This window comes from Drosophila suzukii, chromosome 3 (assembly GCF_043229965.1).
Source record: "Drosophila suzukii chromosome 3, CBGP_Dsuzu_IsoJpt1.0, whole genome shotgun sequence".
Classification (NCBI taxonomy): Eukaryota; Metazoa; Arthropoda; class Insecta; order Diptera; family Drosophilidae; genus Drosophila; species Drosophila suzukii.
Genome location: NC_092082.1, coordinates 18,593,113 through 18,608,417, shown reverse-complemented (window position 1 = coordinate 18,608,417; position 15,305 = coordinate 18,593,113). Strand labels below are relative to the sequence as shown.

Sequence of the window (15,305 nt, the reverse complement as noted above, 5' to 3'; positions counted from 1 at the left end):
CTTTTATACAGAAGATAGCTCTTAATAACCATCTGCGAACCCACACAGGCGAAAAACCGTTTAAGTGTTCCCACTGTTCAAGGACCTTTGCCAGGAATTCAAGTCTTGAGCTACACCTGCGAACGCACACTGGAGAACAACCCTACAAATGTACCCAATGCTCGAAGAATTTCGCACAACTTTCTCAGCTCAATGTACACTTACGAACCCACACAGGAGAAAAGCCGTACAAGTGTTCTATCTGCCCAAAGAGCTATTCTCACCATGTCAGGCTTAAGGGTCACTTGCTAAGCCACAATAGCGTCCTTAAAAGCGGATCGTTTCATGAACAAACAGTATTTTTATAAAGCAATGGGTATTCACTCCTTATAAATATATATCGTTGCAAGATTTAAACCTATACTATGTAGTAAACGTATGACCGGAGAGGTTTGCAAAGTAATATTAATTCTCCCTTGTTTAGCATCATAAGGAATACAAAAAGGCTGAACAGGTTAGTTGATAAGTAATACTTGTGTTACATATGAAGTTTTATTTCAAAATTATTTTATTTTTACTAAATTTCTCCCTTGGATGTGAAATATATAGCGCCACAATGAAAATAGCATTTTTGTCTTGTCTTGAATTTTATTTGGGCTTGAATTTCAAACGTATGTTGCTATTTGCAATAATAGTAATAATATTAAAATTTAACATTTAAATTTAATAAAATTTAAAAAACATCGATGAGCCCCTGAAAACATCGATAGCCCTGCCAAACCTCGAAGTCACCGATGTTTCAAAAACATCGATGTTTCTCCACCTCTGCTTGCAGTTTCTCATCTATCGAAGTTACGCCGGCACGTGTGGTTCACTTAAAAGTTCACTTAACTTTTTCCAAGCGCTCCAGTTTGCATTTAAGAACTCTAGAACAAAAATGGTGAGTTAATGTTGTGTTGCTCAACATGCCTTAAACGAAAGAGTCGAGGATCACTAGGTCCAACATCTTTCGAGAAGGTTCCACAACTTGCGGGTGGACCTCCTCTCTTTTGCCGGGCTGTTGTGTAATCAATGAGAGAAACATGAAACATGGGTTAATTTGTGTTATTGCTTATTTAATGACATCCAGTCCGCCGCTATCAAGAAGATCATCCCCATGCTGGACCGCATCCTGATCCAGAGGGCCGAGGCGCTGACCAAGACGAAAGGCGGCATCGTTCTGCCCGAGAAGTCGGTGGGCAAAGTTCTCGAAGGCACCGTGCTGGCCGTGGGCCCTGGTACTCGTAACGCCGTGAGTATTTCGTCACTATCTGTGCACAGGCAGTCATCTTAATTGATCGTCCAACCAAATCCGCAGACCACTGGCAGTCACATTCCCATTGGCGTGAAGGAGGGCGATCGCGTCCTGCTCCCCGAGTTCGGTGGCACCAAGGTCAACCTGGAGGGGGACCAGAAGGAGTTGTTCCTCTTCCGCGAATCCGACATCCTGGCTAAACTTGAGTAGAGCTCGCCGCCGGACACTGTCTCACAATTCTATGAATTCTATGTTTTCTATTAGTATGTAACACACCCACAAACCCGAAACCAGACCTACAATAAACGCTGATGCAATATTTTTGTTTGCAATGCGCATGGACCGCCATTCAATAAATTTCGAGTTACTTGTTAAAATCTAAAACATGGTTGTATTTGTCATGTTTTTCATTGGGAACATTCTTATCTCATTTTATCATATTAAGTTAAATGGTATCACATTTCCCTTAAGGGGATTAAAAAATATTGTTAAATATCACTGGAAAAAGAGTTGAGTTATGTAAGACCAAAAAGAATTTCAAGTTAAATGCTATCCAAAGAGATTTTACATTTTCTAATATCCAAAAAAAGACGTCGTTATTCGGTAAAATATACAAAATATCTATATTTGAACTCCTACTTAAGGCTAAGTTAATCCAACTTTAAATTGCTCAGGCCGTAGACCTGGTTGAAGGCCGACCTCCGCTTGATATCCGGCATTCCTTCGACGGCGGCACGCTCCCGAGAGATCTTGACCAGAGCTTCGAAAGAACGCGGTTCCCAAATGGCCAGATCAGAGAGGACTTTCCTGCAAAGAATTATGGTTGATTAATCGGCAGATGCATCTTTGGGTGCCACCTACTTGTTGAGCAGGATATCAGAGCGCGCCAGGCCCTCCTTGAAGGTTTCCAGACCCACACCATATTGCTGGCATCCCGCCTCAACGCGTGTGCTCCACAGTTGCGCCATGTCCAGTTTCTTCAGCTTTCGTCCTTTGGTGGCGTACGCCAGTGCCCTATGGACACTCCTTATAGCGAAGGAGTAGACATTGCGGGTGCGACTCCTGTAATGCTGTGGGAAGTAAACATTTTCAATGTTTTATTGTTATTTTGAGTTGAAAGATGGGAGAACGTACCGCTGCTAGTTTAAAGATGCGCCTCTTCCGCCAGAATTCATCCGGACCGCGGGCTCGCACCAAAAGTGGCAGATTCAGGAAGACCATGGTTTGATATTAACACAAGTTTAGTTCAATTCTTTGGTTTTTTAATTGAACTCCAAAATTGTTCTTTTTATTTTACATAACCTGCACGGCGCTGTTAACAGCCGCTCGTCGGGTTATCGATAAGATATCGATAAAATCAAGTTGAATTAAAAGGCACACTTTTAAATTTTTGGTTTTAAAAAAAAAATTAAATCTATTTTTATAACCTTTATCACTTAATTTAAACACATGAAAAAACTACCATTTATCGATGTTTTTTTGGAGTAATAACTATTGTTTGTAGCTACAGTGGGTATTCTCTAAAAATTATTCTACTTTAATTTAAATTTTTTAATTAACGCCAACTCAGCCAACAAGATTTTATAAAAAATGTATCATACATATAGAAATGGGTAAAAATTTTAGTTTTATTTGTTTTTACTTTGAAAATTGAATATCATACAAGTAAACATACCTCTCCTTGTTTCCATTATATCGGTATCTCACTGTACTGACTATCGTTATCGGAAGCTTTGCCGGTTTATTTACGTTTTGGAGCATCGAACCGAGCAAATGTTTTAAAAATTCGAATTTTTCGTGTTTTGGCGCACACTTGCAGCACAAATAGAGTCCCGATCCCTCGACCATGTGTGCAAATAGCCCCCGAGTCCCCGCCGCGGGGAATGGAGGCTCCACCCTGTGTTCCGAGGGCCGCCTGAGTTTATATTGCTTTGTGATCACCGCAGCCCTGATCCTCATCCCCTCGGTGCCTCAGATCTATTATGGATTGGTGCCCCAAGTGTGGGGCGCCGTGCTTTGGGGTCCTGTTCTATACTACGCCCTGATCAACATGATCATACGGTTCGTGCTGCGAAACCACGACTATCAGGTGAGTCACTTGGTAAAGTACATATAAGAACCTTATCAACATCGCTATTTACACCCCACAGGTTGCCATTAGGGCCTCCTTCCTGGGCTTTACCATGGCCGTAAGTACGTTGGTCATCTGCTTTGCCCCCACTGAATGGCAGCAATTTGGCGTGTACGGCTGCTTCATGTCCTTCTTCCACTACTCGGAGTTCCTGGTGATCGCCTGTGCGAATCCCCGCACTCTAAGTCTCGATTCCTTCATGCTGAACCACTCGGTGCACTATGGACTGGCTGCTGCAGCCAGCTGGATTGAGTTCTCTCTGGAGATATACTTCCTGCCGGAGTTCAAGAGATTCGGACACATTTGGCTGGTGGGCGTATTACTATGCTCCTTCGGTGAAGTGGTTCGCAAGGCGGCCATCATCACAGCAGGACGAAGCTTCACACATTTGGTTAGTTAACTTATGCTTAATGCTTAGAAGATTGTGGGTGAAGTTAGGATATAGGATTTGTAGGTACAACACATGATACGTTGATCATGGGCTGTCTTGAACCTATTTAGATTTCTCTGATTGCAGTATTGTAACTAATTGAATTTGCTTTTTAATATGTATATCGAGTCACTTTCAGTTTAAAATAGAAATTCCCATCATACATTCGTTTAGGATTCAATACTATGATTTTAGGGTAGAAATTACTATCTTCTTTTTATGGGTACATTTAAAACAATGCAACAAGTGCTTAATTCCTTACTGCTCTTTGATTTTTAAATAGCCTTGCCATAACTATTCCAAAATAAGTTTTGATTTATCCCAATTTTCTAATCTCTTCTACAGGTCCAGGATGAAAAGCACTCGGATCATAAGCTAATTACGAGTGGGATCTACGCCTACTGCCGGCACCCCTCATACGTCGGCTGGTTCTGGTGGTCCATCGGAACCCAGATCGTGCTGCTTAATCCCATCTGCATATGCATCTACACGCTGGTCAGTTGGCTCTTCTTCCACGATCGCGTCTACGTCGAAGAGTACTCCCTACTCAACTTCTTCCAGTCGGACTATGTGCGCTATCAGAAGCGGGTGCCAACTGGCCTGCCCTTCATCCGGGGCTATCTGATCGATTAGTGTCACGGACCTCAGGTTCAATGTCACAAGTCGCCATGGAAAACAACAAGTTCTATTTTAGATTTAGGTAAACAACGTACACAGTAGTTGTCTTTTGTATAGCCAAAAAAATATTTCAAAAGCACATTGTATTTTTTAAAAATAAGTTTTTCTAATATTTAGCTTGTTGGTTTGTATTCATAAACTAGTCAAAGCATGTTGCTGATAATCTAATCTGCCGTTGGGTCAATTGATTGTGAATTTATGGGGCCTATAATGTAACAGCTGTGGTTTCATCTCGCTTCTACTGATATTAAACATTTCTATCTTTATGACGCATCAGAATTTGTCAGGTTCTTGATAATGCTGACGAGCCTTAGTTGTCAAATATTTTAGACATTGATAGGACATGTTACACATCTGTACTTCTAATTTATATTCCACGTTTTTTGTTATATTCCATGTTTGCAGGTTCCATAAATCTGCTTAGATTATCTAAAACTACGGACATTTATGAGACTTGTAGTACAGAGAACTCCAAAAATGTTTAACCTATTGCACCTATCCGCTAGATAATCTAAATAAAAATGTGCCGTACATATCTGATAAAAAACACGATATACAAAGGATTAGGCAATACAACTCGACTGTGTTATTCACACCACTTATCTGAAAGACCAAAACAAAGACTTCAAGTTGTGCAAATTGTTGACTTTTGTGTGTTCGCTCGCGTGTGTCACTTTCGTTTTATTATCAATTTAAATTCGAATATTGCTCTATCTATAAGACACAAGCCTCACTCTCGCTATTTGTTCATGTCATTCCACATGTGTATGTTTTTGTATGTGTCTGAGTGTGTGGGTTATATGTACAAACAATTATCAGTGTTAACAAAATGTCTTAGTCACTCTCAATTACTTAATTAACAATTGCAAATCTTGCTGCGCTTTGCTCGCCTTCTCATATGTCTTCGTGTGTGTGTATAAGGTTTCTGTAGTTCCAGAATCCAGCATTACTCGACAAACTCCGGCTCGCCGGAGTATGTGCATCCAGGATTCTTGATGATGTGCCCGGCCGCATAGTTGCCACACCGTATGCAGACGTCCAGCGACTTGCCCTGCACAAACTGCGACAGGAAACCTCCAACAAATGCGTCCCCAGCGCCATTGGTATCGACAATCTCATGCACCGCCAATTTCGTGACCGGGAACTCCTGCACCGAGTCCTGCTGGAAGAGCAGGACGGGATCACAACCCTGCGTGAGAATGGCAATGCGAGGCCGCGCCGGATTCAGTTTGTTGAACGCCACCAGCCGCTTGCCAATCTCGCGCAGATCCCCGCTTGGCCAACTCTGGGCCTCGGCGAAGGCCTGTGCCTCCGCCTCGTTGCCGAAGATGATGTCCACGTAGGGCAGGACGGCCAGCAGCGGTGCCATGTAGAATTGCGATATGAATGGTGCGCTGAGGTTCATTAGGAACGGTCGCTGCTTGGCATGGGCGGTGGCCGCCACCCGCATGATGCTCGGCGGGTTCACGGTGAGGAAGAAGCCCTGTGGAAATGGAACAGGTTGCAGGTTATTATTTCAAATTTCTGATTTTATGTATCTATATTTTTAGGGGTTAAAAGTAGATAACGAAACAAATAAGAACATACTTTTAAAATTATTATTTTGAGACCTTTTCAGACAGAACATTTAAATATAGATATTTTAACACAATATTTTGAAGTAAGGTAAGATTACATAAAATTGTTAGAAACACAGGAGAAAATTATCAATCGATTTACATACATCCAATACAAAAATTGATTTTGTTAGTTGTAAATATGTAAAATACATCGCAGTTTGAACTTCACAAGTGAGGTACTTCAAAATTAAATTTAGATACTATTTAAAGTAAGAAATATAATTTTTTAAACGATTCCCACAAAATTGTTGATAAAATAAGTTAGTTTGCAATCGAGAAACACATCTAATCACTATGGTATGCGATCGCTTTATAACTTACTTCCCGTTGGTCATTTAGTTATGGCTTCCCGCATCGATTCTGCGGTTTATCTCAAAAAAGAAACACTGCACTCACCGATATGTAGTAGTACTGGGCATTCTCCACCAGAGCCTTGTTGCTGGGCTCTTCCAGGTGATCGATGGTGAAGTTGTTCGCCGCCGCCAGATTGGCGCAGAGCGATCGGTGAGTGCCGGTGATCAGGACGGCGCAGGTACCCGTGGGCACGTCCCTTTTCACCTGGTAGTGGACATCCAGGCCAGCGGATTGAGCCTTCTCCTTCAGGATTTGGGCGTATCTATCCTCGCCGACGCAGCCGAAGAATACAGCCACCCTGGGCTGTCGCAGGATCCACTGGGCGATCCTCAGCGAGTTCTGCACGGATCCACCAGCCAGGAACTCCGCATTGTAGCCTTCGACCAGCTCCCCGTAAATGGGCATGTGTCGGTCCTCGGCCAGGATCGCATCGTCCTCGTTCATCGAGTACCTTTGCAGGAAGTCCATAGGGACGACGGCGGAGATGTCCAGCAGCGGGTTGCCGCAGCCCACCAGGATTCCTTCTCTGCGGGAAAGAAAATCATAGGAATTATAAGTATTATCTCCCTTATTTCAGTCGGTTCATATGTAGAAGCCCCGAACCTAACGTTACTGCTGATACGATCGCACATGTTGCTCGTCTGAGGGCCTAATGCTAATGCGCCCAATTAACGATTCCATTCAACATCGAGTACAGCAAGAGCTTTCAGCGCAATCAGCTGGCGATGAACCTCAGAGATAGCCCTACCCCGAGTTGAAATATTAGGCATACGTCTGCACACACAACAAATTTGAAAGGGCGTTTTATATTAGGTGTCTTTATGACTCCTCCATTATAAATCTAAGTATTTTGATGTTAGGCAAAATTATGAGTTAGAAGATTCTTTCTTATATAATTTCAGTAGCCAACTTAAAACGCTCTCGAGACTTAAATATTTGTTCAACTGGGATGTGTGAGGTTTTTGAAAAAGCAAGAGTAGAGAAATGTTTTAGTAAATAACTCCGTATTTCGGTAAAACAACAGGTGATCCTATCATTTCATAATAAGACATTTACACTTCCAACCTCCGATTATAATACAATCCTTATCATTATATCATAGTTACTCCTAGGCATAATCAATTTTTGGGACGATAGTGTGGTCTTGTTTACGATTATACTTGTAGTTGTTGGCAAGAATTTGCCCTCCTTATCAGTCACATATTTTTAATTCGAGAGCTTGAGGCGCCGAAGAACTTGGGCGGATATATATGTTAATTCATTCATATACCGCCGGCATATCTCCACACCCCCTAAGGCCGTATTTTCTTTGTATCTTACGGGTCAACATTTGGAGACCCTAGAATCTAGATTCTGAATTCCAGATAACGAAAGCAAACTCGCGCACACAGACAGGCGGAGCACACGATTTTCACATGCCGCTGTAAATTTTCGGCAATTATATAGTCGTGTGTATGTGCGACACGAGAATCGGGAGCACATGGTGGGTTTTTTCTCCTTTCTTTTTCGTTAATAATAAAACCCCACTACAGATACAACTCACTGTAGCGTGCTCGTCATTCTGCTCGTTGTTGTTCCTGCTGCCTGGGCTGCCTTCTTATGTAAACATAAACAAGTTGTTGCACTTCAGATCTCCAGCGTGGGCCTTCAGCTCGATTGAATCGCTCTCCGGGGGATAATCAGATATAGTCGCTATATTTACTGACGAATTAGTACAATAGCGGTTAAAGACGGAAGCGCGAGTTGCGGCCGTTTGGGAATTTTTGGGATTGTTTATCTCAGTGTTACCAGGTGCCAGGGGTCAAGTATCTTTTCCTAACGCGTGCACCCACTCATGCACTGTACAAAATTTCGACCAATTCTTTTGAAATTTGCCAATGTACCATGGTACCATGAGTTCCCTGGGATGAAAAAGTCTTCTGTAAGATTTCAACTTCGTCGGATCATCAAGTCATTGAACAAAAATATTTGAATTAAAGTAAGAAACACAGATTTTAGAAATAGCACTTTAGTTCCATTTGTATATGTGAACGAAATCATCAAGGATAATCATGAACTAATATAGAAAAATATGTAAATCATATTTAGTTTTTATAACTTTTGTATAGCCAACAACTAAGATAACTTTGTTCAAATAGTAGATTCCTGTTGACAATTTTAACCAAATAGATTTATGATTTATGTGCCAACAACGGTTTTATTTTTAGTTTACCAGGCTACCATAAAATCTTCAAATTTAATTGACTGAATGGTTTTCTTAAACTTTAAATTTAAAATTGAAACCAATTTGGACGTCGCGTCCCATACGAGACTCTAGTGTGAACGGGCGTTCAATTTTGACACTTATCGATCGTTCCATAATGCTACTCTGTGCTACTATCGATAAGAAAAACTAATGGCCGAAAACTCACATCGCCATCGCCCAGCTCATCCTTTCTCTTTCTTTCCGGTTGTCAAAAGGTATAGATGTGAAAATTTTAATTCCGCGTGGACTCGCGAGGCATCCCGCTAATACTAACCATTTTACTTCTATTTTCAGTGCAGTGCATCCCGAACCGCTAAACAATGGCCGACGTTGATGTGTAAGTGGATGTTTCATTTACGAAAAACTAAATTTTCGCCTGCTTGGCGAACCGCTTGTTGATGAAATTAATTGGTCCGTGTTTATGAATTTCCATTGATTAGAAATTCTCCAATTACTGAACAAGCAAGGCTAAACCGAGTTTTTTGGGGTGTTAAATGTTGTGTACGATGATCGATTGCTAATGTACTTTGTTCTCCCGCCGCAGTGATGTTCCCTCCGCTGCCCCCGTCCTCGATGGCGCCATGGACATTAACACCGCCCTGCAGGAGGTCCTGAAGAAGTCCCTGATCGCCGATGGACTCGTCCACGGCATCCACCAGGCCTGCAAGGCCCTGGACAAGTGAGTAGTCCGGCAGACCCGAGTTCAATATGGTGATTCACTTCTTAGAGTTTTGAATTGGTTTGCAAAGGTCTAGCAGTTGCTAGTTTAGTGGTTCAAACGAACCCAGTTCAGACTAATACTACCTCTAATATGTTCTATAAAATATAATGAAAGATGGGAATACCTGAATCCTTGAGGCGGGATTTTGTGAAAACCGCGTTTTCCAAAATGCCGGTCTCTGTTCTACTTAACCTATTTTCATAAAATCCTATATATTGTTTATACCCCTAATTTATCTCAAATTACCCAACAAAACTGCCCTATAATTCTGTTCCTACCAAAAGTACAACATTTCGAATCTTTCAAATTGAGGAACTATGAAACCACGTTTTCAATGAGTAGCATGAGTTGTACCCACTTGGCTTCTTATTTTCAGTAAATTAGCGTTTATATTGCCACCAAAATAGGAGTAATTTTCGTTTATCTCAAATCATTCAGACTCTTGAAGTGTTACCATCTTATGCAGTTTGCCTTTGTTGATGTGCCTATGATGAAATTAATTGGTCCGTGTTTATGAATTTATATTGATTAAAAACCTTCCAATTACTGAGCAAGTATCAACAAAACGAACTGCATTAAATATTTCGCCAGCAAAAGAGCAATCGCCTAACCATTAACATTTTATTAACCTCCCCAGGCGTCAGGCTGTCCTGTGCATCCTGGCCGAGTCCTTCGACGAGCCCAACTACAAGAAGCTGGTCACCGCTCTGTGCAACGAGCACCAGATCCCCCTGATCCGCGTGGACTCGCACAAGAAGCTGGGAGAGTGGTCCGGCCTGTGCAAGATCGACAAGGAGGGCAAGCCCCGCAAGGTGTGCGGCTGCTCCGTGGTCGTGATCAAGGATTTCGGTGAGGAGACACCCGCTTTGGACGTGGTTAAGGACCATCTCAGGCAGAACAGCTAAACTGCTGTCCCCTGTCTGCTGAATGAGAGACTACGTGAAAGTTTTTTTTAAGCTATTCGCTAATTGAAAATAAAACGTAATGCACCTGAATCCAGATGAAAATAAAAGAAAGTTGACCTTTTTACATTTTTGGAATGTTCTATTCTAATCAAGCGAATTTTTTGTAATTAAAGCTGGGCTTAAATTAGTCTTTAAGGCAGACCAGCTTGTGCTGTGGCCAATCCTTGAGCTGGCAATCACTAAAGGGCGAAAAATGTGTTGGTTATGAAAAGATTTAACTATTAAGAGCTGTAATTCAACCCACCGGGAGCAGTAGTGCACTTGCTTGCAGCTTGCGCACTTCTTTTTGGCCTTGCCCTCACAGGTGGCACAGCTGTGCTCCAACCCGCCATCGCCGCCAGCTCCGGAATCCTTTGGCTCATCCACTTTAAGGTCCTCCATGTTCTGCTCCAGCTCGCAGAGTAACTCCGTCCCGTAGGCTTTGCTCAAGCGGCTGGCCAAAGCGCAAATGTCTTCCTTGTTTTTGTTAAGGAACACCGAGTCCTGCTCCTGGGCTATCTGGTAAAAGCCGCCGTTTTGCTCTACGTCCTTCATCAGCTCCTCTTGGATCTGCGGAATGTCTTCCAGCAAGAGGGACTGCGACTTGGCCGTACTACCACTAAGCGTCAGGCGGCTGAGGAACATCTTGAGTTCTATGAGAGGTGGCAGTTGGTCCAGCAAAGTCTCGTGCATCAGGCCCAAAAGCTAAGCGATCATGGTAAGTAGTGGTTCTCAAAAAAGTTGGGTCACAACTAACCTTGCTTAACTGCTTGCAGCGTGCCTCATTGAACGCATAGTTCTCCATGATCTGGGCGTTTAGGAGGAGCTGACGCACACAGAACCAGGCCTGAGCCTCCGGCTTGACAATCTTGGCAACGTCATCCACATTGGTCCACTTTTCGTCGATGAACTTTTGCATCCCCTTGCTAGTCTTGCGTTGCCAGGGACTAAGATGATAATGAACACACATATTGAGTTAAGGAAAGATCCCACAGATCCTTAGTGCTCACCGGAAACAGAGAACATCCACCATGAGCCAAGGAATATCGTGGGTCACCAGCATACGGCGTGCTGCGCTCAGATGGAACAATCCCACATTATCCGCCAGATAGTTCAATACGGAGATGCAGCGCAAGCCAATCTTATAGATAAAGTCACGTTTCTGGCGTTCCAGCTCCGTGAGCACTGCCTCATCCACATCCAGTTTGGTCTCATTTTCATGGTAGCCCATGCTGACCAAGCCAATGACCTGGGAAACCGCTTGGGCGCAATAGTCGATCAAATCCAGCACCGATTCCTGCAGCGTCTCACAGCCACTGGGATGGTAGAGGCAAACATCCAGTAGAGCCACCAGGGCAGCCTCGTGATACAGCACCGTGTAGATGAGGAACGTGGCTTGGGGATTGGGATCTATCTCCAGGATATGCGGCAGAACCCGGGTTTTCCACATGGTTACGCAATAGGCTTCGTGGATCAGAAGGCGCAGCTTGTCGCGCGATATGAGGAACTCCTTGACTTCTTCCTCGCGATTCTGGCTCAGTTCCAAAGAGGCCTGCTGGCTAAGCTTTATGATCATCTCGTGCACCTCCAGCCACTTGGAGCTGCCCACCTCGCGCACCTCAAACGGACGAATGCTCTCCACAAAGAGATACATCTCCTCCGGATATACAAAGTTCAGCATTTTAGCTAGGCACAGTTTTATTTTCTTTAGAATTTTTGGGACCCGTTTGTTTCAACGTTTGGTTTTTGCTAATGACAGGTGAAGAGTGGGTCTAGGGGTTCAGTAAACATTTTTGGCTGCCATGGCAAGCAGCGGTTGCTAGGATTCTGAAATGTTATCTGAAGGTATAGCCCTGAAAATATTTTCAACCGCTGACATATTGTTTTTCGAAATAAATGGTTATGGTAATATGTAATAAATTTTCTATACATATTTTAATGATTACAATTGACGTTAATTATATCGATTGGTAACATTTAGATCATACATACATATGTAGGTTGAGAATAAAGCTAATGTTTATTAAATATTATCCACGCAATTTTGACATTTTAGATTATTATATAATTATTAAAATGTAACATCGATATCTAATGAATCATGTACGATGTTTTATTGATATGACCTATCCAATTGTTATTAAATTCAGATTTAAAATTGGTTTTATTAAAGTTAAAAATAGTATTTTGATTTATTGATGAGCTAACATCCTTGTTTATTTATCTCAAATTTGTAAAGTTGCAATGAAAAAAATTATATCATTGTAAAAAAAGATTTAAGAAAACGTTTCTTTGTTTTTGTATTGAAGCTTGTGTAAATAAAATAGAGTGTTTTAATTTTAGACTATGAATTATTACCATAGGAATGTTAGGTCTAGACACATAAAGTTTGTTACCTGTTAGAAAACAAAGGCAGTTTCTAGTAGCAGTCTGCAGGCGTTTCGTTTTCATTTATTTTGGCAACTATTACGCCAGGCCGGTTAATTGTGGCCGCCGATAAAGGCGTTTGGAGCATCGGCCGTGCACAATTGGAACTCGTTCAGTCACTTTCGCTGAAAAGTTGCGTTGACACTGCGCATGCGTGTCGTGTCATGGGGAAAGAAATGGGGGATTGGAAGGGGAGGGCACTCTCATGTTTCATTTCGGACAATGTTTCTTTCGCTCCATTGTGGCACTGCGTTTGTTTCAATTGTTACTATTAATTTTATTTTATTTACACACCAGTCGAGCACTTTTTCTACCCGACGCGACGACAATTGACTTCAAAAGTCGCCTGAGATGGCCGAGGGGAAAAAGTTACAACCACTATGAAAGTTTTTGTGGCCTTTCGGCGTTTTCTTCATTTTTCGATAATAACCAAAGCGAATTGAAACTAATATAGCTTGATAACTTTCCCAAAAGAAAATGAAAAGCGCCTTTTAATTGCCGCGGAGAAAAAAGTGCAAGAAGAGTGGAGCATTTACAGAATACACGATTGCGTAATGCCATTAATCGATAACCAATTAACGGTAGATAAGTCAGTTTGCAATGCTTTCCGATTCGTTTGAAGGTGAAACCCTTTTCCGCCGGTATCACATCAATCAGGGGTTTTTCCCATAGTTATTAAAGATTACAACATTTTGTAAACCTCGAACATTGAAAATACATAAAATGATTCAGATTAAAATACAAAAAGTTTACTGGCAAACCAAGTGAAAACGGTCTTGATCATTCTTACATTCTTTAAGTTAATAAAGTTAATAAGCTACTGACTTAGTAAATATTTTTCAAGCAAGTCAATTCCGACTTATCTGTCATAAATATCTAAGTTTTTCACAATGACAAAAAACCATGGCTCTCAACCACTACGATCCTTTTCATCAGATTGGTCCTGTGCTAACTTTGGTTGTCTTTTTTGGGTTGTTGTTAATGCTCCTTGGTTTGCTCTTTTGTATTGGATATTGCTGCTGTTTCAGATGTTACGACAAAGAGGGCTATTAAAATCACATTGGTTCTATATATAAACATATATATTGGTAATATTTTTCAAGTACAAATTCAAAATTTTCAATGTAATTTCAAAATGCTCTTTTGTTTTAGTGTTGTTGTCAGTTCATAAACAAATGCCTATGGGACCCAAAAACATAAAACTACTATAAATATCTGTAAAATTTACTATATATATTTTAAATACTTCTTCACTTTTAATAATATTAAACCCTTAAAAGGAATAAGGAGCTCCTAAATTCACATCGCACATAAATTGAAAAAGATGTTTCGAGGCATAGGACTCATTTTGTTTCCGGTCTTGATAGCTACCGTAGTTATTTGCTGTTGCGCCTTTTGCATTTGCATCATATGTACCGGGTGCTGTGCGTTAATAATGCGGGCTCTTCATCTTGAACCGCGTTTGCCGCAGGAACCTCCTCAACAACAGCCTCGACAAATTGTGGAACGGACATCGACCCTGTGGAAAACATAGATGATATAATGGTGCCAAGAGAGAACGCAGTGCCAGCTGTAGTCCAACCCAAAATCAATTGTGCGTAGTACAAAAAAAATATATATAGAATTTAGAATTACATTAAATTCTATAATGACAGCCTCCTTGGTTGTCTTTACTATATTATTTATTTATTATTAAAAGTGTTATTAAAGTTCAGCGGGTTATGAATCGATAAAAAAATAAAGAAAACCAGTCAAACCATAGATTACAATGTTCTTAAAGATCCATGATTGATTAAAAAGTTGTTCTGAGCCTAAAATACTCAAACTAAATACTAAATACTTTAGTTCTAAAACTAAATACTCAAACTAAAATTTTGAATTTCATTTTTCGGAAAATAATTAAATACTGTGAATCTCAGTTTTGCACGAAAGAAGTTAGATCTTCTTATTCACGAGTAATACGTCAATTCCGAAAACTCAAAATCGAACAATAACAGTATGGGCTATTGCTGCTCTTTCGACTTTTTGGAAAAAAAGGGGCTTCTAAATTCACAGCGTATCTTACCGAATTTGCCTACACCCACTGAAAAAAAAAGGAAAATGTCCACAGGACTGATTGTACTACTGGTAATCATATTAATCATTATTGCAAGTGTCATTGGCTGCGTTATTTGTTGTTGTACCGGATGCTGTAAGGGTTGCTGTGGGTGCGGTAAAATAGTAATGAGTACCCTTCGACTGATACCGCTTTCCCCGGAGGATGGTCCTCCACAGCAGCCTCGACAAGTGGCGGAACGGACCTCCATCCCAACAACACAGTCTGTGGTGCTAAACATAGATGATATAATGGAGCCAAGATGTCCAGTACCAGTCCAGCCCAAAATCACCGATGTGTAGAACATTAAAATTTTTTATTTTTTAAAATTTTGGTCAATAAAGTCTACAATGACAGCCTCCTTAATATTTCTTTGTTCTGACAGTTT

General features: G+C 41.3%; 7 protein-coding genes and 2 non-coding genes across 27 annotated transcripts in view; 6 read left to right on the top strand and 3 right to left on the bottom strand.

The window, feature by feature from the left end:
* RpS12 (ribosomal protein S12) overlaps window positions 1-10,480 on the top strand; it is a 253,421-nt gene extending 242,941 nt beyond the window's left edge. For 10 of the 12 annotated variants that reach the window (XM_070996986.1, XM_070996984.1, XM_070996983.1 and 7 more), the window contains exons 2-4: window positions 9,025-9,067; window positions 9,275-9,409; window positions 10,089-10,480. In XM_070996986.1, coding sequence (XP_070853087.1) covers window positions 9,051-9,067; window positions 9,275-9,409; window positions 10,089-10,356 — 420 coding nt within the window. In that variant the 5' untranslated portion in view covers window positions 9,025-9,050 and the 3' untranslated portion in view covers window positions 10,357-10,480. Of the gene's footprint in view, window positions 1-2,485; window positions 2,496-6,006; window positions 6,017-9,024; window positions 9,068-9,274; window positions 9,410-10,088 lie in introns of those variants that run through there. The other 2 variants (XM_065864427.2, XM_070996982.1) reach the window with 2 other exon arrangements.
* RpS4 (ribosomal protein S4) overlaps window positions 1-15,305 on the top strand; it is a 224,377-nt gene that overhangs the window by 191,313 nt on the left and 17,759 nt on the right. Inside the window, exon 1 of one of the 7 annotated variants that reach the window (XM_065864423.2) lies at window positions 2,486-2,495. The exons of the other annotated variants lie outside the window; for them this stretch is intronic. The gene's annotated coding sequence lies outside the window, so the exon portion shown is untranslated. Of the gene's footprint in view, window positions 1-2,485; window positions 2,496-15,305 lie in introns of those variants that run through there. 7 annotated transcript variants of the gene reach the window in all.
* Window positions 763-1,657, top strand: LOC108006714 (10 kDa heat shock protein, mitochondrial). The gene is made up of 3 exons (XM_017070256.4): window positions 763-919; window positions 1,109-1,270; window positions 1,337-1,657. Exons 1-3 carry the CDS (start codon window positions 791-793, stop codon window positions 1,481-1,483), a joined length of 438 nt encoding a protein of 145 aa, XP_016925745.3. The 5' UTR covers window positions 763-790; the 3' UTR covers window positions 1,484-1,657.
* mRpL20 (mitochondrial ribosomal protein L20) lies at window positions 1,870-2,603 on the bottom strand. Its single transcript, XM_017076374.4, has 3 exons — window positions 2,408-2,603; window positions 2,135-2,343; window positions 1,870-2,080 (listed from the first exon to the last, which is right to left on the bottom strand). The coding sequence occupies exons 1-3, from the start codon at window positions 2,492-2,494 to the stop codon at window positions 1,924-1,926; spliced, it is 453 nt and encodes a 150-aa protein (XP_016931863.1). The 5' UTR covers window positions 2,495-2,603; the 3' UTR covers window positions 1,870-1,923.
* Window positions 3,047-4,680, top strand: Icmt (isoprenylcysteine carboxylmethyltransferase ste14). Its single transcript, XM_017076363.4, has 3 exons — window positions 3,047-3,362; window positions 3,424-3,795; window positions 4,180-4,680. The coding sequence occupies exons 1-3, from the start codon at window positions 3,120-3,122 to the stop codon at window positions 4,465-4,467; spliced, it is 903 nt and encodes a 300-aa protein (XP_016931852.4). The 5' UTR covers window positions 3,047-3,119; the 3' UTR covers window positions 4,468-4,680.
* Adk2 (Adenosine kinase 2) lies at window positions 5,137-8,257 on the bottom strand. Of its 2 annotated transcripts, none has more exons than XM_017070252.4 (3): window positions 8,029-8,257; window positions 6,528-7,011; window positions 5,137-5,995 (listed from the first exon to the last, which is right to left on the bottom strand). In XM_017070252.4, the coding sequence occupies exons 1-3, from the start codon at window positions 8,043-8,045 to the stop codon at window positions 5,459-5,461; spliced, it is 1,038 nt and encodes a 345-aa protein (XP_016925741.3). In that variant the 5' UTR covers window positions 8,046-8,257; the 3' UTR covers window positions 5,137-5,458. The 2 variants fall into 2 exon arrangements, with proteins under 2 accessions (XP_016925741.3, XP_016925740.3); XM_017070251.4 differs by lacking the exon at window positions 8,029-8,257 and adding an exon at window positions 7,089-7,241.
* Window positions 9,123-9,193, top strand: LOC118877489 (small nucleolar RNA U18). The gene has a single exon (XR_005014345.1). It is a non-coding gene; the product is annotated as a small nucleolar RNA U18 (small nucleolar RNA).
* Window positions 9,936-10,006, top strand: LOC118877488 (small nucleolar RNA U18). The gene has a single exon (XR_005014344.1). It is a non-coding gene; the product is annotated as a small nucleolar RNA U18 (small nucleolar RNA).
* Window positions 10,310-12,159, bottom strand: Zmynd10 (zinc finger MYND-type containing 10). The gene is made up of 4 exons (XM_017070247.4): window positions 11,406-12,159; window positions 11,153-11,342; window positions 10,661-11,100; window positions 10,310-10,595 (listed from the first exon to the last, which is right to left on the bottom strand). The coding sequence occupies exons 1-4, from the start codon at window positions 12,074-12,076 to the stop codon at window positions 10,541-10,543; spliced, it is 1,356 nt and encodes a 451-aa protein (XP_016925736.4). The 5' UTR covers window positions 12,077-12,159; the 3' UTR covers window positions 10,310-10,540.